The 22,317-nt window shown below is 45.7% G+C and overlaps 1 protein-coding gene across 1 annotated transcript in view; it reads right to left on the reverse strand.

Moving 5' to 3' along the window:
- Positions 1 to 860: 860 nt before the first annotated feature.
- Positions 861 to 22,317, reverse strand: part of CCBE1 (collagen and calcium binding EGF domains 1) — a gene marked incomplete at both ends in the record, with an annotated part of 217,230 nt that continues 195,773 nt past the window's right edge. Inside the window, 6 exons of the mRNA XM_080919735.1 lie at positions 861 to 1,094; positions 3,028 to 3,063; positions 3,740 to 3,775; positions 3,876 to 4,015; positions 7,370 to 7,490; positions 14,015 to 14,118. Of these exons, the coding sequence (XP_080775861.1) occupies positions 861 to 1,094; positions 3,028 to 3,063; positions 3,740 to 3,775; positions 3,876 to 4,015; positions 7,370 to 7,490; positions 14,015 to 14,118 (671 nt within the window). The remainder of the gene's footprint in view (positions 1,095 to 3,027; positions 3,064 to 3,739; positions 3,776 to 3,875; positions 4,016 to 7,369; positions 7,491 to 14,014; positions 14,119 to 22,317) is intronic.

The raw sequence follows: 22,317 nt of genomic DNA on the forward strand, positions 1-22,317 counted from the left end.
CTTGTCAGTGCCGGGGCATCTTACATTTATTCTTCAAAGTCAGCAATATTATTTCACAGGTCTTCAGCATATCCGGAGCAGGACAACTCTTTTGACTGAATAGTCTTCAATTGTCCTGGCCCCCGGAAGCTCTCTGTTCTAGGAATGTGCAGGGTGTTTCATCACTCTAAGGCCCCTAGAAAGCATGACCCAGCCCTACCAACAAAGAAACTCCCTTCTCCCTGTAGGATTTGTACAAATCAATGACTGTCATATCTGAATTTTAAATTGTGGCAACCTATGTGACAGGAAGTAGAAGGCTAATTCTCCATCTCCCTGAACACATTACGTCCAATTTCTTGTTTCTGTCACCAAATTTAAAACAAACACACAAACCACGCTGGAAAATAGGATGCAAAAATTGAAATCTGTGACATTGATAAGGAAATTCATTTTCTACCAAGGTCATTCTACGTGGTTGCTCCTTCCACACCCCTCCCCTGAAAACTAAAAAGCCTTACTCTTGACAGTAGAGATGGAATAGTCAAGTATTTGAACATACTTTTCTTTTTAGCAGGAGCCTTACACTTCTAAGAACCCATGCTGCTGCCATTTCCCCCTCGTTTGCACTCTGCCAAAGTTTAAGATTCTGTGGGAGGGATTAACTCAGAAATCCAAAAGTTCTTGAAAAACTAGGATGTCAAAGAAAGCCCTGATGTTAACCACCCATTGGCTCTTCAAGAACAGCAGGTTAACACATCATCACCTCCTCCTGTTGCTAGTGTGAAGCACAGGAAACTTGGAAAGCAGTATTTGGAAACCAAGTTAAGGGAAGGCCAAAGGGATGCTTCTCTTCTGGTGTTGTGAGGATATGGGATGTGCTATGGATAAAAGCTTCTCGGAGCCTCGGAGTCCCTTGCTTCTGTTCTTCTGGAATAGTCATCCCCAGACCCAAAGTCCAGTGTCTCTGGGTAGCTGGAGAATTCCTGAGGTAGGGGAAAGTCCTCTGCAGAAGAATGAGTGCGATGTCCAAACACCTTCTCCTGCAGTTCTGCGATGTCATTTCGGATGTCAGCCAAGACAAGCAGCAGGAAGTCGAAAGAACCAGGGGGTCCCTGTGCACATGGGAGGAATCAAAGCTGGGAAGTTACTCATCAGAGCAGCAGCAGTCAGCCTAGTTCTGCCACCCAGGAATCCCGATGCTTGCAAGTGACAACCTTCTAAGCAACTCTGTAACCTAAGTAGACTCAAAGACTGTGTGAGCAGCCTGGGACCCACCCCTAAAATCTGATGCCTGTGATACAGTCATTTCTCCTTTCTCAAGGGGAGCTTCCAAAGAAACCCAGAAGTCAGAGCAGTGGTTAGGAGGTTTGAGGTCCTGCTGGGTTTGAGCCAACCTCTCCCATGCTGTGTGACCATGGCAACTTTCCTAATTTCTATGTGTTTAAGCTTTTCTCATGTGTAAAATACAGACTCAACACCACAGGTTTCCAATGGGCTCATAGGTAGACATTTAAGTTGGATGCAAAGGGCTCAGAAAGAACTAATAGTTCTAATGTTTTCTGTTCTTCTTTAAAACATGAAATTGTTAATATGTCTGTAAGATAAGCAACTGAATGAAACAGAGAGTGTGTTGTGCCTTAGCATCTAGAAAGATCCAACTTACACCTCCCAAATTCTGTTATTAGACATTCTCTATCATGCACAATATTCGGTAATATTAAATATAAACTTAATATTCATGTAGTGCTGTGGAGCACGGTTTGAAGGAAAAAAACCAAAAGCATTTACGTAAGCATGTTCTGAGTCCATGAGCATTTTAAAGGTAAAATCATTACCAGCATCCAGATGGATGCCATTCGGCAGCTTCCACCATAGAAGCTGTGAGAGATGCCATGACACACCGACATGGGGCATTCTGATGTCATCTGACCCTCACCATGCACATACAGGGGTATGGCAAATCATAGCCCATGGTGTAGACAAGGAACCAATGTCAACAGACGCTAGGTAAAAGCCTGAAGTTAGGAAGCTAGTAGGAGCCAGAGGTGGGGTCCTTCCTCAGAATGCATACCTGCTTCTCTAGAAATAGCAGACTTGTTCGAATTTTCTCCTATTTCTGCTCATTTTAAATCTCCCAGATAGTGTAAATAGATACAGTCTCGGAGAGCCTGTTTTTTTTTGCTCTTTTATTGGAGCCAGTGGTCATCTGACAATATGTTCCAGTGTGTGTGTGTGTGTGTGTGTGTGTGTGTGTGCATCTGTGTGTGTGTCTGTGTGCAGGTGTGTGTAGGGGCCATTAGCCAGCCTTGGTTGACATTCTTTAGGTATTGTCCACTACTTTTTTCTTTTTTAAAGATCTATTGTTACTATCCTGGAAAATGCTGACACCACCCCCAGGGAGCCACCGATTTCTGTTGGGATCACAGCGCACTCAGCCAGCTCGGACTTTTTCACATGGACTCTAGGGACTGAACTCGGGTCCCCTTGCCTGCAGGCTATGCACTATCTGGGCTAAGCCTTCTCCTCGGGCCTTCTTTCAAACATCTTACGATGCACTTGGAAATGGATTCCTCAAATAGTGGACTTCAGAGGAGAGATTTCACATAAAGAGTACTCAAGAGAAAAGAGAACGCAATAGCAGAAAACAAATTTATAAATCCAAACAAGCTACAAGTTTCCTCCTAACCACAGAGCTGACTGCTTGAGAGAGCACAGGAGAGCGGGCTTCTGCCACCAAGATCCACAGATATATTCTTAAACCATGTTTAAAATCATATATTATTATTATTATTATTATTATTATTATTATTATTATTATTATTATTGGTTTGGGGACAGGATAGTCCTCCTATAAAGGTCAGAGTACAATTTGTGGGAGTCAATTCTCTCCTTCCATTATTTGGAATTTGAATTCAGGTCAACAGCCATGGTGACAAGTGCCTTTACCCACTGAGCCATCACACCAACCCCACTCTACCATTTTATGAGTGCCATGCCTCTGAGAACCACACCCACTGGCCAAGCAGGACAGACCATGCAACTTACCGGAGACCCTGGGGGCCCAGGTGCACCTCTCTCCCCCTAAAACCAAAGGGGGAAGGGTTAGCATTCTGGAGCATGCGGATAAAGCACTACACAATCACACTCCTTCAGGAAATATGCATTTTGCATAGGAAATAAGCTCTGGGGTCAAAGTTGGGCTCCGGGGACCTTTTATTGGAAATGGCAAGATTGGGTGTCAAGTGGCTCAGCTGCTGGGTCCTCACAAGGCTATATATTTTCAAACCAGATCTGATCAGGACTCTTGTTTTTCTAGACAATGTGGGAAACACCAAGCTCTCAAAGTAAGCTACAGTGGCTGTTCTATGAGACAAGCAGCGGTCAGCTTTGAACAGGGAAGCCACCACCTGTGCAGAATGGAATATGTCGTTCTCCACTTAAACAAGTGAGGCCATTCTAAAAACCATAGACTAGTGAGAAACACCAGTGTGATCACCACTACCCAAAGGCTTGAGCCACAACACCCAGCTCAGAATTCCTCACCCCCCATCGTGTGACATGTACTCCGACAATTTAGGGTTCTCAAGCATTATAGATTATGAGGTTGGCCAGGTTTGCCACTGTCAATCTGTGTATCGGTGTTTCAACTTTGCTACATGCAACACGGGGGATAAAAATATGATTTACTGAGCTTCATCGGGTGCCACAGTGGTTAGAGACAGACCTGCAGCTGTTAAGGACAGTTTATAAGACTCACCTTAGAGCCATGCCTTCCTGGTGCTCCTGGTGGACCCTAGAAGACAAAAACATGTGATGATTTAACTGAAAACAAAAAAGGGGGAAAGGAACATACTTGCTCCCAATGTTACATGGATCTCAGAGAAGATACTGACCACAGGGCCCCTCCGGCCTTGCTTAATATGAGACAGGTCAGGGGATGGTCCCATAGGTCCCATTGAGCCCCGTGGGCCTGGCTGTCCAGGAGGGCCTGGCATACCGGGGAATCCAGGGCTCCCCTTGGGTCCTGGTGAGCCTGTAATCAAAAACATCTTATTAGCACTCACCCAATACTACAGACTTTAGGAGTCACTGTAGACTGGTCTCTTAACTCTGTTCTTTGCCTTGTGGCATTTATATTAATGTAACCATGGAAATTTAAACTCAACACAACTAAAAGTGACGTCATCTTTCTCTTTCTATTGGAGCCTCAGTCACCCACCTGCTCAAGGGAGAATCCTTCTACAGCAGATCTCTACTTCCACAACCAGCCTACTTGGTCAGTGATCTACATGCTTTAACCCCTTAGGCATGTCCTGCTCTGTGTCTCTCTACTCCTGGATCACAGGAGTGTATGATGATTAAGAGTTCAAAGTTTGGGGTCTGGGGAGACTGCTCAGTGGATAAACCACTTTCTGCATAATAATGAAGGCCCACATTCAGATGCATAGAATCCATGTAAAAGTTTGGTGTGGTGGTGCATGTCTATAAACTGAGTCCCAGAGGGTGAGTAGGATAGGAAGATCTGAAAGGCTTGCTGGTCAGCCAGTCTATCTAAAATGTGAAATGTAGGCAGTGATACAGAAAGACACCAAGATGTTGACCTTCGTTCTTCATGTTCACACTACTAATATAATAACAGCATAGGAAAATTTCAGACTCTTGAAGACAAAACAAAGAACCAAAGGCCTTAGGCTTTTCATATTTGGAGAAGTCATTTCCAGCTCACAGAATAATTAAGGCAAAGTTGAAGGCTGTTGATGTTTCATTCAAATGTGTCTCATGTCCCAACTCTCAACACCTATTCCAAGTACATATTGAAAGAGTTTATTTGGGAAGGGACAGATCACTGCTGTAACTATTGTATGTCTGATAGCAGAAAGACAAGCTAGAGGTGAGATGTCATCTGCTGTCACCTAATCAGTAAACATCAGGGTCACTGTATGTCAAGTGCCTTTAAAATGTAGGACTTTCCTATGCAAATGGAAGACCCTGTTATACCATTGGAGGCCAGGGAGCTAAAGTCATTCCCCCAGCCCAGTGCACTCTCCTGTACGACTGCTTCAGTATGAAACTCACGATGGGCTCTGGGTGGGACTTCTGTTTATAAGTGAGAGGACCTCATGAGCTCTCTAGCCACTCTAATACATTTTGCAGGAAAGTAACCCAAGTCTAGAAATAAACTACAAATTCTTCATGCTTTTCAAAAGCCCATCTTCAATCATGCTGTACTCTCAAGGACCCTGGACAGCTCAAACCATGTTAGAAAACCAGAGGGCAGAACTGGAAGGCGAAGTAGTTAGTCATTTACTAAGGAAACCAATAGCCAAGGGATTCCCCTCTTCTGTAGCTGTCTTTGTTCTAGTGATACATACACTGCCTGGAGATACCAACAAAGGCATCCACTTATAGAAGGGCTGGGGCCACTGTGATAGGAATCAATTTGTAAGGAGAGAGCTCCTACTTCCTTTTAATAAAAAGATTTACTTATTTATTTACTTTTTGTATATATGTATGTATGTATGTATGTATGTATGCATGCATGCATGTATTTAATGTATATTGTAGCTGTCCTCAGACAGATCAGAAGAGGGCATCAGATACTATTACAGATGGTTGTGAACCACCATGTGGTTGCTGGGAATCAAACTCAGGACCCCTGGAAGAGCAGTCAGCAATCTTAACCACTGAACCATCTCTCTCACCCAAGAGCACCTACCTTCTTAGACAAAGTAAGAAGATGCTGGTGTGACACAGCTGCCTGAGAAAATTCTGTCATGATACAGAAACTATTCAGACCATAGGATGAAAAAGGAAGATCAACTAAAGTCCTGGGTTGGTTCTATGTAGACTGAGCCCCAGGCAAGTAATGGAGACCCGGGGATTAAGACATAAGTAGACTGAAAGCACCTGACCCGTTGGAAAGAACTCTGAGCCTTGCTTTCTACTGATATTTGACAAAAAGCTTGGCCATGCCCTCCCGTTCTGATACGTTACTGATCTTCCTTGTCCAATTCAATCCCCCAAAGCCCTCCTCTGACTGCAAGCTTCATGCTTTCTTCCTACAACCTCCATAAAGAGAAGGTCCTGTGCTCAGACCTGGAGGGAGGTTCTTACCTTTCTTGATTTTGTTTGGTTTTTGAGACAGGGTCTTACTCTTCAGCCCAGGCTGTCCTCACATCCACAGCAATTTTCTGCCTCAGCCTCCTCAGTGCTAGCATTATGGGCGTATGTCTGGGTTGCTTATCCTGTGTGTAGTCATTGTATAGGTCACCTCTTTCCAGATAGAGCACCAGAGGTTGGAACCAGCACCATGCTGAGTTGATAACCAGAAATAAGACAGCCATGGTCTAGAGTAACACACTAACTCAAATGTCATTTTAGCCATTGGAGTGACTCTACTGATGTATGAGTGGAGAGTTTCACAATAAAGTGCAAAACATCTCAGAACTTGAAGGAGTAAGTTGGCACTATATCTTTCCTGGTGAAAGGGCAGGGCATTTGATATCTTCTAATTAAGTAATGATGAATCTCCAAACTGTATGCTGATAGAAAAACAAAGCCAGCTGTACAGAGCATAGGCCAAGACAATCCTTTGGTATACAGCCCTAGAATGGGAAAGCCTTGGTAAAGGAAAGCCTTTGGTGAATACCTAGGACTTGTGTGGGGAGAACACACCAGTGGCACGTGTCTCACAGGAACGTCCTGCATGGTGGGAACTTCTTGTGTTACAAGGTTAATGTGGAGCATAAGTTCCAAGGAGTCTCTGCTTGTCAAAACTCCAACTCAACCGTGGGATGGTCTACCTCATTCTATGGTCTACACCTCAACAAATCCCATCTATGATATATCAGGAGGAAGAGGAGAGTTGAAAATGTATTAAGCAACGAGAGAAGGTAGAGATAGAGCTGAGGGAAGTGATGGGGCTGGCTGAGACTCAAGAACTGAATGACTTTATGATTCTGTTATTCTACATTAAAGTGTTCCTAGGGTGAACTTAATTAACAGTCTTCACGGTGCTTTTCACTGGTTTTGAGATAGGATCTCACTATGTAGCCCAGGCTAGCCTGTGACTCATGATCCTTCTTCTACCGACTGGCTGAGTACTGGGATTCAAGGTGTGTAGTGCCATGCTCAGCTTTTATAATGATCATTAGGAGTCTTTTCTGATCCCAGAAATTTTATCCCTTCTTCCTAAGCTGCAGGATCCGACTCCCCATGGCTTCTCCTTGTACAACCATGTTGCCCTGCAGATCCAGTTTCACCTGTGAGCACTAGAGAACACTGTCCAGCTTCTCTGAGTATGAACTTTCATTTATCCGGTCTCCATTCTAGCTAGTGGATAGTGCAGAAACGACACCAAGCTTCCCAGGCTTTTCTTTGTACTCACCAGGTGGGCCCTGTCCCCCAGGCAGGCCAGGAGGTCCTGGAAGGTAGGTGTTTGAGGCCAGCACCTTGTCACCGTTGACATACTTGCCCAGTTCGGCGGCATTGTTGGGGAGCAGAGCAATCTATAAGGACAAGGCAGACTTGGGTCAGAAAGCCATGGTGGCCCCATGGGGAAGTCTATGTCAGAGTCATCTGCTCATGATTTTGTTCTTAACTGTAGCTAGTCAGAGTGCAAAGGGGCCAGGGTGATGCAGTCTAGCCAGAGCAAGCCTCTTGCATGAGGAGCCCAGGGAGTCAGAAGTTGAAACCAGATGAACTCAGGGTTGTAGGAACATCTATAGAACAGTTACCATGACCGATCAAGCATGCTAGCTTTGTACTTCTAATGTTTCAAGTACTGATGTTATAAATCAAATGCATATTCGTTATACGTGCTGCTGGTGTCTGGTAAACAGCTACGACTTGAAAATGAATGTAGGGAACAGGGGTCAATGATGGAGGAGCTAAAGTAAATCTACTCTCTTGGACTACACTGAATCCTGGTCCACTTTTACCATTCACCACTAGTTGAGACACTGAGATGGGACGCTGGTGTGAGGCCTCTGGCTTTGGGGTAGAGGAACACTGACATCTCAGCCTTGTAAGGCCTGGATTTCATCCATAAAAGAGATGGGAACATTAACCTAAGATGTCTGCTGTACAGGAAAATGGACACCTGGGCCCAATGTCCAGCCACTGTCACTGCCCAATGGGGAAGGTTTTGCCTGCGTGGGACAAAGCAGTACCTTCAGGTTAAGTCTTCTTACCTTTCTAGTTTTCACCTCCATGTCTATAAAATGTGGTGCGTGTCACTAGATGATCACATCATCATATTCAAAATTCTGTAATCTGGCTTGGGGTGGGGGAATCTACCATGGTTGGGCTTTAACACTATTTCTGTTGCCCCTTCCTCTTGGCTAGCTCTAGTGTGCATGTCATATTCATGTTATAAGATGCGCCAGTGAATACAACCTTGGTGTTCAAGCTGCATGTAGATCCCACACTCCTATGGCAAGTTGGAAGGGAAGGTAGTGGCCAGCCATGTTCTTGCAGAAATATCAGGAAATTGGTTTGTGGAGTGTGAGTGTTTTGGGGTAAAGACTATAGAAATATGAGTAGGGCCTGTACTTCTCCTGATTGTCAATCAGTAGGCTTCCAGTCACCATTATCTCAGATGAGATGTGCTTTGTATTAAAGCAATGACCCCAGAGAGCTGTTGGCATGAGCTCGCTGGAATCTGACTATGGAATGCTCACTGTTAGTTTCCAGCACATGCTTGGTAGATACAGAGCTTGTCCAGCTAGCAGGTACTGCTATAAATCGCTTATGAGCAGCAATTAGACACCATGGAAACTATATTTAGCAGGTTCTATCTCCTTTCACGAAGGCCACTTCTCCCAAGTTCATCATGAATGTGAACTATATTCACTGTCATAATCCTCTTAGTCTTCCCTCATCCTCCTCTCATTCCTTCCTCCAGTCACCTTCTGTGTTCATGCCATGCACATGCTCGCACACACGCAGGCACATGCGCGCGCGCGCGCACACACACACACACACACACACACACACACGCAGGTACATGCATGCACACACGCAGGCACGCACAAATACCTTTATGTATCAGAGACACAATCTAAAATCTGCAAACTGGAGACGACATTTGTACTAGTGATTTTTTTGTCAGTTTGACCAGCTCTGGCCACTTGGAAATGGGATCAGTTGAGAAAATGCCCTAAGTAAAGTGACTTGTAGGCAAACATTGTGGGATATTTTCTTGATTAGTAAGTGATGTAGGAGGGCCCAGCACACTATTGGCAATACTACCCCTGGACAGGAGGTCCTGAGTTGTGTAAGAAAGCAGGCCGGTCCAACCATGGTGAATAAGTCGTGAAGCAGTGTTTCCCTGTAGACCAGTTCAGTTTCTGCCTCAAGGTTTCTACCTGTGCTTCCCTTCATGTTGGACTTTTGACTTACATATAAACCAAATAAGCCACTTTTGCTCAAGTTCCTTTTGGTCATGGTCTTTATTGACAGAAACCTTCCTAAGATAACATGCACTTTTTTTTCTTGGTTCGAGTCTAGCTAATTCCACTAAACATATTGATATCTAGTTGTATCTATCTTTCTGGAAATTACATAATTATTCATTGTGGTTAAATAAAATTCCATGATATGTACATGCATATTTTTGAAAAATCTTATGACATGTATTTGTGTGTGTGTGTGTGTGTGTGTGTGTGTGTGTGTGTGTGTGTTATAGCTGGGGAGGCCAGGTCAGAACCGGAGCATGTGCTTGGTAAGAGAGTGAACAAGTGGCCCTACTCAATGTGTGCTCACAGTGGGTCTGCTCAGACCCCTGAATTTGCAAACTTGCCTATTTCTTTACTCGATTCAATCACCATAAAGTCACACTGTCGAGTTGGCTTCTCTTGTAAGATGTAATTTTATTTGAGGCGGGACTTTATTTCACACTGTTTGCATTTCCTCATTGTTCGGGCTACTCTAGGGCACAGAGGGTGCTCAGTAAACATTTGCAATATTATCTCAACTGGGTTAACTGCAGGTTGCTGGTTTAAGAGGCTCTAGATCCCCTGCTCCCTGTACATTGGCCTTTGCAGGCCGAGCACACTTGTGGGCCAAGAGCTGCTGAGGAAGGTTACTGAGGGGCTCTGCCTCTCTCTTTGGGGTCTTTCTCCCCTGGCCCTCTGTAGCTGTCTTACTCCTAGCAGAACCTTTAGCCATGAGAGTAAATTTCAAAAGAGAAACTAACAGGCTGTGTGGCTCTTAGTTTTTCTTGGTGCTTAACTGGAAGTTGAATGGATGGTACTCTATGTCCCTGAGATCCCTTCCCTTTCTCACCTAATCACTTAAAAAAGATGAAGCAGGAGGAGCACTGAGGTCTGAGCGGATGATAGAAGCCCCCAAACAGGAAGTTTCATGGGACCAATGCAGCTTAGAAAACGACTAAAGCAGGCACAGGTAGTGAACGCTCAGGCCAGCACACAGAACTCCCAGCCACCCTTAGGGTCCTGTGCCAGTCTCCTTTCTTCCTCCAGAAGTAGCCACTGTCCTGACTTATACACTATTTCCTGCAGTAAACAAACAACCCACCACCCAGCACTCCTTATCTAAACACTGTGGTTTACATAAACCTTTCTAGTTAAAAATTAACAGGTCTTGTAGATTCCTTATATTCTCTATGCTGCTGTTTTACGGGGTTTTCCTTTTCAAGCAATTCTTTGAAGAGCCCAGGGATTTGATCTGGAGCACCTTCAGTGGCTAGATTTTTTTTAAAACTTTATTTTAAAAAACAAAGATAAAAGAAAAAAATTTAAACATTTTTGCATAAATGTATACAAATACAATTGTGTCAGTGCTTGGCTTTTTTTTCCTTCTTTTTTTTAAGGTTTGATACTCTGCATTAAGGTCTTACTAGTTACAATGAGCAAAAAGTACATGTAAAACAGGATGTAACCCGGAATTAGTCAACGTTTTCTTGGTGTGAGTGGCTAGATTTTTACCTACTGTGTATTCATGGTGTAGTTCAACATGTGTGCATACAAGTCCAGTGAGAGACCCTGACTCATACTGGGAGGTTGGCTGCTCTCCGGTACGCCACCCCTCATACCTATTACTTGGATAGTGTTTATATGAGCAAATAAATGCCCCATGTTTTTATGAAAAGAACAGATTGTATCAGCAGTCGCAAGTGAATGGTAAAAGCAAATGATGATCTACCCCAGGGTTCAGGAGAAGGCCTGGACTTGAAGTCTGACGTCTGTACCATGCACTTCATCCCTGAGAACATTAGCACATTTCTTACAAGGCCATGGTAACAGTTACGTGGGAATTTGTATATAGAACTGCTTTGCATACAACAGGAAGCTATACATCCCAGAAGGTACCTTTTCAAAGAGTATTAGCCATCAGCTGGGTATGGCGACCCATACCGGTGACCACAGCACTTGGGGGGGGGGAGTAGAGGTTAGATCAGAAGTTCAAAGCCATCCTCTACTACACTGATAGTTGAAGACCAGCTTGGGTTACTAATGAGACCTGTCTCAAAGAAGAGAAGAGGAAGAATAGGAGAGAGGGAGGGAATAGAAGAAGAGGAAAGAAAAGGTTAAAAAAAAATAAGAAGCAGGAATAGGAAGAAAGTTTGGTGGACAAAGTGCTTGCCTTAAGCTTGATCCTCCATACCCATGTAAATGCAGGAAGCACGCGTCTATAGCCCTGCACTGGGGTGATGGAGGATGTAGTGTGTTGGCCTAATGCTGCTTGTATTCTGATGCTAGCTTTGGGCCCCTAAGACTGGTTGCTACCGAGTCAAGAGAGAATCTGTGGCAACTGCAAATACACACTGAGCGAGCCTGCCCCCAAGTTATGTCTGATTGGTAAATAAAGATGCCAACAGCTAATAGTTGGGCAGAAGAGACATAGGTGGGTTTAGGTTTCAAAGGCTTGAGGTAGAGGGAAAGTTACCATAGGGTAGGAGGAGGAAGGAGAAACCACCACAGGTTAGGAGTAAAGAAAAAGTGGCCCCGTGGGCTGGAGTTAAAGAGCAGACCAGATGGAACATAGTAATAACGTGGGGTTATCCATGAGAAAGATTCTAACAGCATGAAGGCTAGGTTCCTGCCCAGCTCGTGGGCTGCCTGACAATTATTAAAAATAGAAAGGCTGTGTGCGTGTTTCATCTGGGAACTCAATAACCAAAAGTGGGGTAGAAACCCTGAGCTAGGTTTTAAATAATTTCTACAGCAGGAGACAGGCAGATCTCAGGGACATTCCAGTCAGTCAGTTTAGTCGAAATGGTTAGTTCCAGGATCAGTGAGAAGTCCTGTCTCCAGGTATATGTTGGAGAATGATCGAGGGAGCCAATTAATATTGACTTCTGGTCTTCATGCAGGTACATAGGCGGGCAAGCAACCCTCCACGCACACACAGACACATATGTGACCCCTCCCCTTACACACACATGTTATCACTTCCCACACTTCCCCCATGGATGGCAGCATTCATGGGGACGGCGAGGCATAAGGCAGAGCAATTATTCTTGCTGAACCCAAGCACAGGAGATCTAGTGAAGGACCAAGACAAGCTCATTATCCCAACGGAGCATCAGCAAATCTCGGAGGGTCACGTGCATCTCAACATCACTTATTCGCCGCCTTCATTCTTCCCAGCAAGCACTGACAACAGAGTATCTCGAGGCGATTAACAGAAGGCCAGATTCAGCAACTGAGTTTGCCTGAACCACTTGCAACACTGAGTGCCTTAAAATCACTCCATCTGGAAAGGATTTATGGAGGATCATAGGTTACTTCCAGAGGAGAAAAGTGAGGGGCGGTGGCTTTGTGTCTTGGGACCATAATCAACTGCCTCTCCCCCTCCCCCGAGCCTGATGCTCTAGCCCGATGAAAGGTAAGCTTAATGCTGCCACAAACCTTCCTAGTTTCTGCTAAAAATGCTAACATCAATTCAAATGTCACCTGGGGCTAGCTGTATGGGAAATATTTCTTCCTTTTTCTTTGTTTATATTGGCACACAGACAAGGCTCTCTGCCTGTCTACTACATGACAAGCTATTTATGATTAGGTTCGTGTTTTACTCATGATTATGTAAATATATGATATATGGGTATGCGCCTCTGTTTAAGTCGATCATGACCTCCCCAGCCTGCGCATCAGAGGTTGGAAATATCACTTCCCTTCTCAGCCTGTTATTTTAAGGGACTAGCTGGCACCCGGGATTCTCATTATGGTGGCGGCCAGTTTTCAGGCTGTGGTAAGGAGACAGCATCTCATGTTTACCCTTTTGCCCTTTAGAATAACTGACTGCCAAAGTTAAACAGATTATACACACCCTCCCCTTTGATCTCCCGAGAGCCTCGAGTGGAAACGATTAAACAAACAAAGCGGTGAGTTTATGTTTGGGCAGCTAAAGAACCATTTCAGAGTGGCCAACGCGCCGTCAAGTGCGCTGACCTCAGGTGTAATAAACAACCAGCCCAGAACTGTCACCCAAGGATTCAGGCCACTAGATCCATCATGAGGCCCCTCCACACAGCTGGATGACATTACCAGCACCCTGGTCCCCATCTCATCAGGTGGAGTCTTTAAGAAAGGGAGTTGGTCCTTATGCCTGGTGACAAGAGGCACTCAGAGGACTGTCTTCCCAGAGGCATATTCTTTCCCAGGCCATAAAGTTTACACGAGAAAATAAAGGCCCCACACAATGATGTCAGCTTGTAGAAGCTTTAAGAGAGAAAGTTCTCAGTGAATAAAACAGATTAAACGTCATTGCAAAGGTCTGCGCAGGACTGCAAATCTATACCTTCTATAAGAGGTCATGGCAATATTCCTTCTACCTTTTCAATACCTTTGCATGTACCCATTCCCAGGCCTGCTATATTATAGTAACCCCCTCCCTAGCTCTTTGCTCTATGTTCTGTTGCTGTTTAGGAGTTTGACTCTGGAGTTGGGGAACATCCAGAATCCAGATCTTCTTGACGTCAACCACAATAAATGCTCAATCTATTGGCTCATCCACCCTCCTACCCCCAACGTGGGCTCTACCTCACCCCTTGCAGAGATCAGTGTACCTTCTGCTTCAGCTGCAGCACCGTCTGCTTCATCTGGGAGAACTCTTTGCATGTGGCACAGCAGGTCCCAGCTTTCACCTCGTTCTCGGACTTCTCCTCATGCCCTGGGGAAGGGAGATAGGCTCAGCTTCAGCTGGGAGGTTTTCAGGGCAGATGCCTGGAGAGATGGCACCAGGAGGGCAGCCCCTGGGCAGGGGGTACAGAAAGGCTGGGCATAGAAGGTACAAGGGGTAGGTGTTGACAGATTTATGGTTCTCAGGTTCTCATGTTGACCCTGTCAGATGACCCAGGGTCAGGAGAGAGGGGAAGAGACACAGAGAGAGGCCCTCCTACTCTTTGGAGCCAGCTGTTCTCTGACATCCTGAACGTGTGAAAACACGTGTTAGGGTCCTTTTATTAGCATCTGCCACGTGTGGAAATGTGTGCATTTGTTAATGCATCCTAGAACGGTGCCTCTAGAACTCTGACGTGATTGTTCTCGGGGGGGGGGGGGCAACGTTCACGTGCAACACAAATTCTCACACCCGAGCAGCGGCTTGCACACTGCCCCGCCTCCAACTCTGATGGCGCAGCATTCAAGGGGTAGACCATAGCCTAGCTGAGTGGGCCCAACACGTTGAGTCTGAAGACAGGACTTTTCGGGAGAGAAGACTGATTGAAGATGGTGCCATGAGTTCTCATCCCCTTGGATGCATCGCTCAACCGGGAGAGACGGGTACCATTCCTCGGTCCCAGCATATCAGCCGGGAGAGACGGGTACCATTCCTCGGTCCCAGCATCTCAGCCGGGAGAGACGGGTACCATTCCTCGGTCCCAGCATCTCAGCCGGGAGAGACGGGTACCATTCCTCGGTCCCAGCATCTCAGCCGGGAGAGACGGGTACCATTCCTCGGTCCCAGCATCTCAGCCGGGAGAGACGGGTACCATTCCTCGGTCCCAGCATCTCAGCCGGGAGAGACGGGTACCATTCCTCGGTCCCAGCATCTCAGCCGGGAGAGACGGGTACCATTCCTCGGTCCCAGCATCTCAGCCGGGAGAGACGGGTACCATTCCTCGGTCCCAGCATCTCAGCCGGGAGAGACGGGTACCATTCCTCGGTCCCAGCATCTCAGCCGGGAGAGACGGGTACCATTCCTCGGTCCCAGCATCTCAGCCGGGAGAGAGGGGTACCATTCCTCGGTCCCAGCATCTACAAACCCACCAGACCAAGAGCTGAGCTGTCTGCTCCTGTAGGTGGTCTCCGTTCTCTACAGTGAGTGTATCTGATGGCTAGGGATTCACCTCTTCACTGAGACGGACACAACTCCATCGTCTGCATGGAGCCGTTCGTCTCTCTGAGCCACTCATCCACTGCCAATCCTAGTTTTGTTCCTTGTTGCCGGGATGAAATCCCCTGACCAAAAGCAACATGGGGGATAAAGGGCTTATGTTTGCTCCCGATTCCAGGTCGTAGCCTGTCACGGTAACCCAGGTGGCAGGAAACCATACCCAGTGGAGAGCAGAGAGAGCGAGTACATGATTTTACACTCAGCTCACGTTCTCCTCTTTCACACAGTCCAGGCCCCAAACCTGGGGAATGATGCTCCCCACTTTCAGGCTGGATCTTCAGTTAACAGTCAACATAATGAATATACTCCCCTATATGCCTATAGACCAATTCAACTGGGGTCATTCCTCGTTGAAATTCTTCTCAGATGATTCAGTGTCAACTTGACTGCACCAACCACTACACCACCCTTCCATTCACCCGTCTTCCGTAGGGTCACCCACTGTGTGACATAGTTATTGTGAACAGGCGATCAATGGCCATTTCTGCTTCATTGATTTACATCTGACTCGGATGTAAGGCCGAGCCACCAGTTGAGGGCACACACACAGGAGTGAGAAGCTCATCTCTAGCCCTAGATTTCCCATTCTCAAATGAATTTTCCAAGTGTTGGTGTGGCAACTGATTTATTAGAATGACAGGATAAATCTGCTTGTCACTTGGCTCTGGACTGACGTTATATAGACCATGGAAACTTAGAACTAATACAACTGTAGCCTTCTTTTACAGATAAGTGCTGTGTGCAGACCACACAATTCAAAGGGCCACCCAACTGGCCCTTTGGGGTGCAGGGTAGGCAGGAAGGGAGGCTGTTATTGGAGTTTCTGTTAAGAACATCCAGATGTGGTCAGGCAGGCCCAGGGAAGTCACTCTATTAAACTTACTGTATATCCAAATATGCCGTGTTCAATTTTGCTGACTTCCCAGATTTTTAAAGACGCAGTACTACTAAGCAGCCACAAGGGGGCATGGAGCTCTAATTTTTATGAGAGTTGGGTTAAACATTCAGAGTGTTAGAGATGGAATGAATGGCTTAGATACTATGGTAACATTATCAAATAAACGGAGGGAAAACCCGAGAGTGTGCCCCACACGGAAAGCACCACAAGCGAGCAAAGCATCTCGGTTTAGGAAATTGACCGCGCTGCTTCGTGAACTCAGTCCTGATACATCACAACCATCCAGGGGTCTTTGAAAGCTTCTTTGGAATCTCTCTCCACCCATCCTCCTGCGGATGGCAGCAAGGGACAGTGTCAGTGTGTTTTAACACTGCCCATGTTAAGAACTTGCTAATCTATGTATTACCAGAGCTTGAGAGTTATTTGAAACACCTGGTGGTTTCTGAGTCTTTGAACTGGGTTGATTGACACTTGGGGTCACGGTAACTTTATCAGAAAATAAACACCAGTTGGAAAATAAAGACTCGTAAGCTAATTATGATGGAGACAACATTTCCTCCACTGCCTCCTTGCTGCGGGACACAGACTCCCTTGTGTCTCGACTGGCTCCATCTCTGGGTTTTCAAAGATAAAAAAAAAATCAGAGTGGCCAAACACTGCTATGACCACGTCAGACGGCTTGTGTCAGGCACACAAGACGTAATCTTTCAAATCGGTGGAGGCTGTCCTGGGGCCATACCCCTTCTGTGCTAGCCTTCCACATTATTGTTACTGCTGCTGCTGTTATTATTAATATGACTACCACTATTTTTTCAGGTTTTACACTTACTACGCTTTCTGTGCATGATGTGCATGCATGAGAATGTACATGTGTGCCAAGGCATGCGTGTGGAGGTCAGACAACTCTGTGCAGTTATTTCTTTCCTTCTACCTTTCCATGGGTTCTGGAATCAATCTCCAGCCATCAAGCTTCTCTGATGAGCAGCTCACTGGCCCTGGACTTCCATTTTAAATTTGTCTGACTTAACGTTATAGACATTGTACAGTGAAAAGCTTAAGAAATATCTCTCCCTAAAGAACTTCCCTCAAACTCAAAACATATACCAGTCAGGGAGAAGTGACTTCTAGGTCATATGTTTATACTCAATAATCATTATCTTCATTTAAAAAAAAAGGGGCGATGAAATACTGGGCTGACTAATTTGCTCAAAGCAGATGGAAATGCTTAGCTGCCTCATGTCTGGAGGGCTTCATTTGCAGAGAGCACATCTTTCTATGGAGTTGCTTGTTCGAATGTGAAATTGCTCACCCTTGAGATACAATAAGAAATGGACCCTACACAGAAGGTGTTAGAGCTGGGTGTGTTTTTATGTCTGAGAACTTGCATAGAGAGAGGACAGGAAAACAAAAACAAAAACAACAAAAAAGCAGGCAGGACTTGCATTGCTATGCAGATCCCAGAAAATCTGGAAGTTTCCCAAGGGTAAAGGGGCCCTGGAGCTGGAGATCAATAGTGTCAGAAGACACTTAGGAAAACGGGCCCAGAGATCAATCTCAAACCACAGTCAGTGAGCACTGACCCAGCCCCGGCCATTTGCTCTAACTTTCCAGGCAATGAACTTCCTGTGGCATCATGGCTGTCAGACAGGAGATTCCAGGGCCCTTCCCTTCCTTTGTTCTCTCTGTCCCTAGAGTCATCAGAGGCAGGGGACAAAGTGTCTTGAGACAATGGTGGCTCTGTGGGCAGGCAGTTGGATTAGGTTAGGGACCTTCTGGGTGCACAGTGAACATGTCCTTTCTCATATCTATCTGTATGAATGATATTTTTCAATTTCTACTGGGACACTGAACACAGCAATAACGATGCTTCTTTGTAAATTATAAAACCAAATCAAATCCCTCTGCACATAGCTGCCGAGTTCAGTGGAGACTGTCAAATGAAAAATTAAGAGTAAGTATTGTCAAGTAATTTTGTAGGGATCACACTTCTGGAGAGTGTGAAGGACCTGGTAGTGGCGTTTTGTTAGTGTGCTTTATCTGTTCCAAACCCACGGAGTTGCTTTATATGGACAGTGGTGAAGGAAGAGACAGAGGGAAACAAGAGAAAATCTACAACTCACCGCAGGTTCTTTAAGCTTTTGTCTCAGTAAGGCTTGGTGGCAAAACCACCAGATGGCTTGTAGGAGCGAAAGACAGGGACATTTCCTGTTTGTGCCACCGTCAGAGGAACCAAGTATCTCAGAATACGAAGTAAGGAAAGAGGTCTGCCCTGTCTACACCTGCTCCAAGCCAGGCCCTCACACCCCAGCCACTCTATCTGTTGCTAACACCTTTGTCTGAGAATGCCCAGATGTCTTATCAAGTTTAGCCCAGAGCTCAGGTTTTTGACATAGGTAGTTTCTAATCTGTGCTTTTCAGGACATGACTACCTATGATATATTTTAAAAAATTACTTTGGGGCTGGAGAGATGGCTCATTGATTAAGAGCACCAGTCACTATTCCAGAGGAGTCAGATGGCTACAATATCCAAACCTCAGCTCATAACCATCTGTAACTGTAGTTCCAGGGGATAGAACACCTTATCCTGGCCTCCTCAGACATTGCACACGTGTGGTATACAAACATACAAGTAGGGCAAACACCCCACACATATAATAAACCATAAACTAAAATTATAAATATCCCTTTTACAAATTATTAGTTTGCATGTATGTGTGGCTACGTGACATGAATATACCAGTGTGGATATCTGGTGAATTCCTCTTGTGTTCTCCAGCTTGTTTTATTTAAAAAAGCTCAAAATATGTGTGTGTGTATGTGTGTGTGTGTGTGTGTGCATGCGCATATGTGTGTGATGGGGTATATGTATGTGTACTGTGCACATGCAGGTGCTGAGGGGGCCAGAAGAGAGCACCATTCCTAGAATTAGAATCACAGGTCATTCTAAGAGTCTCAGCATAGATGCTGGAACCTAAGCCCAGCTCTTAGTACTAAGCTAACTCTCCAGCCCCTCCACCTCAGTTTTTGAGATAAGGTCTCAAATGAACTTCCAGCTTGAGCTTGTTATTTTGCTTAGACTGCTTGGTTTGACGAGCCCCAGGACCTGCCTATCTCCAGTCCCTTAGCTCTGGGGTTCGAGATATGTGCTATTGCACCTCCTCTTTTCTGTGGGAGCTGAGGATCTGAACCCAGATTCTAACACTGGCACAGCACACACTTCACCCACCAGGCCATCTTTCCAGCCCTGTTAGGTTTTTGAGGCCGCTTAAGCAATTATGTGAGATCCTAGGGTCCTAATTAGCTTTAACTGGCAGTCAGTTAGCTTGACACAGCCTAGATTCAACTGAGACAAAAGCCTGGATTGCAGAATTGCCCAGATCCCATTGGTTTGTTGGTATGTTTGTGGGGGGATAGTATGGATTGTTAGCTGATGCCGAAGGGCCTAGCCCACTGTGGGTTATCTCTAGACAAAGTTGTCCTGGGCTATACATCATAGCTTACTAGGTGTGAACCTGTGAGAGCCAGAGAGTAAGACAACCATTTTCTGCTTGGACTTGAGGCCTGCCCCACATGATGAAAGCTTTGTCATCATCATCTTCCTGACACTTGCCGCATGCAAGGGATGGAGATTTCTGGAGACCAGAGAACAAACGAACTTAGAACATCAAATCCAGCAGAGGCCTCTGAAACTTTCATCTGGTCTTACTGCCTCTGTCCTGTCCTTGGAGACGGTTCCACCCTACGACCCAGGCACTTCTTGTGGGAAGGGCCAGCTCTCTGTTATGGGTATCTGAACCCTAACCAGTATGGATTTCTGGCCTGATACTCAGAAACACGTGTTTGCTGTTCTGATGGTTTTGCTCTGCTTTTGGCCTCTCCAGACTCCATCCTGCCTTTTTTTTTTTTTTTTTTTTTTAAGAGACCAATCACTATGATGACTTAGGCAACCAACAGAAAAGCCATTTCTACAAAGCAAAAATGATTGCCTGTAGGACGATTCCCCCAGTTCCACATCTTCATGGATTGCTAAAAAGAGGCACCCAGTGTCAATGAACACCTTCATTTCAATAAAGGACAACTAAGAGATACCCCACACCTCACACCTCCCTGAGATACCCCACACCTCCCTGACTCTCTCCCATCCTCTTTGTTCTTGGGCCAAAAGTGGAGAGATTTTTTTTTTTTTAATTTTGAGTAAAAAAAAATGGTCTCTAAGTTATTTTCTCAATTAAACATTGTTCCTCAAAGATTGCTCTCCCTTGATCTAGCGTGCCCTCTTGATGGGTAGGCTCCACATGATTCAGAGATGCCGAAGGGGTCCCCATATTTAGTTCCTCTAGCCCATGCACAGGATCCCTAAATGCCCTGTTTTGAACTGGCTCCAAGGAGCTATTTTGCATTTACGTTTTGCACATGGTGGCTTCTCCATGACTCAACCAAGCTGCCCTTCAGAATCTGCCTTTGTAGTTGTTCCTGATGAGGCAGCTGGTCTCCAGCTGTGTGCTGCCTCCTGGTCCTTTTTGAAGCTGAGGCTCCATCTTGTGAATGTCCAGATGTTTCTGGTTTTCTCATCTCCCTGCACATCTTCCTAATGTGATTTGCCCCAGGAGCCTCCTCCCTTCCCAGGAATGGCTCAGCCCTTCTCTCTCTCTCTCTCTCTCTCTCTCTCTCTCTCTCTCTCTCTCTCTGTCTCTCTGTCTCTCTGTCTCTCTCTGTCTGTCTGTCTCTCTCTCTGTCTCTGTCTGTCTCTGTGTGTGTGTGTGTGTGTGTGTGCAGATATGCACACACACATATACATGCTCACAATGGTCACAGAACTCAACTTCTGGTCCTCTAAATGGCTTAGGCCTTCTCTGTAAAGAACTTGTCTGGCCAAGATTGGTATCAAAGATGATTTTGCCACAAAATTCATTCCAGATGAAAGGTGATTAGCACTGGTCTCCAAAGGCTACAATTCTAAAGTTTAATGACTAGCTCGGCACTTGGCGGAGGTATCACAGTTACTTTGCAAGTGAATGTTATAAGCATTTGCCCACCAATCTGGGAATTCTTTCTCTCCTCTCTCTTTCTTCCTCATTTGCTTTATTCTTTCTTCTTCAGACTCACAGAACTAACCCCACATACAGGCTGATCCTAGGCTCTAGTGACCACCTTGGATGACTCTGGCTGCTGTGTTGATGCCCAGCAGCCTCACCGTACCATGCCGAAGCCCCAGCTGGTGGAAATTTTGTAGTTGACTTGAACTGATCCAAAATGAGTTATTTGACAGAGCATATGCGAAATGCAAGTATAAAATTAGGAATTTAAATAAATGTCCTCTCTCAAATTGGTGTGAAAATGTACAAGCTCTCTCATTTTCTGTTTATCTGCTCATGAACCAATCAACTAGTTCACAGATGGGCACATGATATAGACTGAGTTTTTACTTGTGCTGAAATAGACTAAGACCATATGTGTAAATTATACAAATACATATTTCAGCACATTTTATTTGAGGGAACATAGTACATTTGGCTTCTTCTCTATTCATTTTAGATTCTTGGAAACACACAGCCAAGTGCTACTGATTTCTCAACTTTCTTCCAGCATATGCCACCCCTCCCCCTTCAGCATATGCCACCCCTCCCCCTTCAGTACATGCCATCCCTCCCCCTTCAGTACATGCCACCCCTCCCCCTTCAGCATATGCCACCCCTCCCCCTTCAGTACATGCCACCCCTCCCCCTTCAGTACATGCCATCCCTCCCCTTCAGCATATGCCACCCCTCCCCCTTCAGTAATGCCACCCCTCCCCCTTCAGTACATGCCATCCCTCCCCTTCAGCATATGCCACCCCTCCCCCTTCAGTACATGCCATCCCTCCCCCTTCAGCATATGCCACCCCTCCCCCTTCAGTACATGCCATCCCTCCCCCTTCAGTACATGCCATCCCTCCCCCTTCAGTACATGCCACCCCTCCCCCTTCAGTACATGCCACCCCTCCCCCTTCAGCACATGCCACCCCTCCCCCTTCAGCACATGCCACCCCTCCCCCTTCAGCACATGCCACCCCTCCCCCTTCAGCACATGCCACCCC

This window comes from Micromys minutus, assembly GCF_963924665.1.
Source record: "Micromys minutus genome assembly, chromosome: 8".
In the NCBI taxonomy this organism is placed as follows: Eukaryota; Metazoa; Chordata; class Mammalia; order Rodentia; family Muridae; genus Micromys; species Micromys minutus.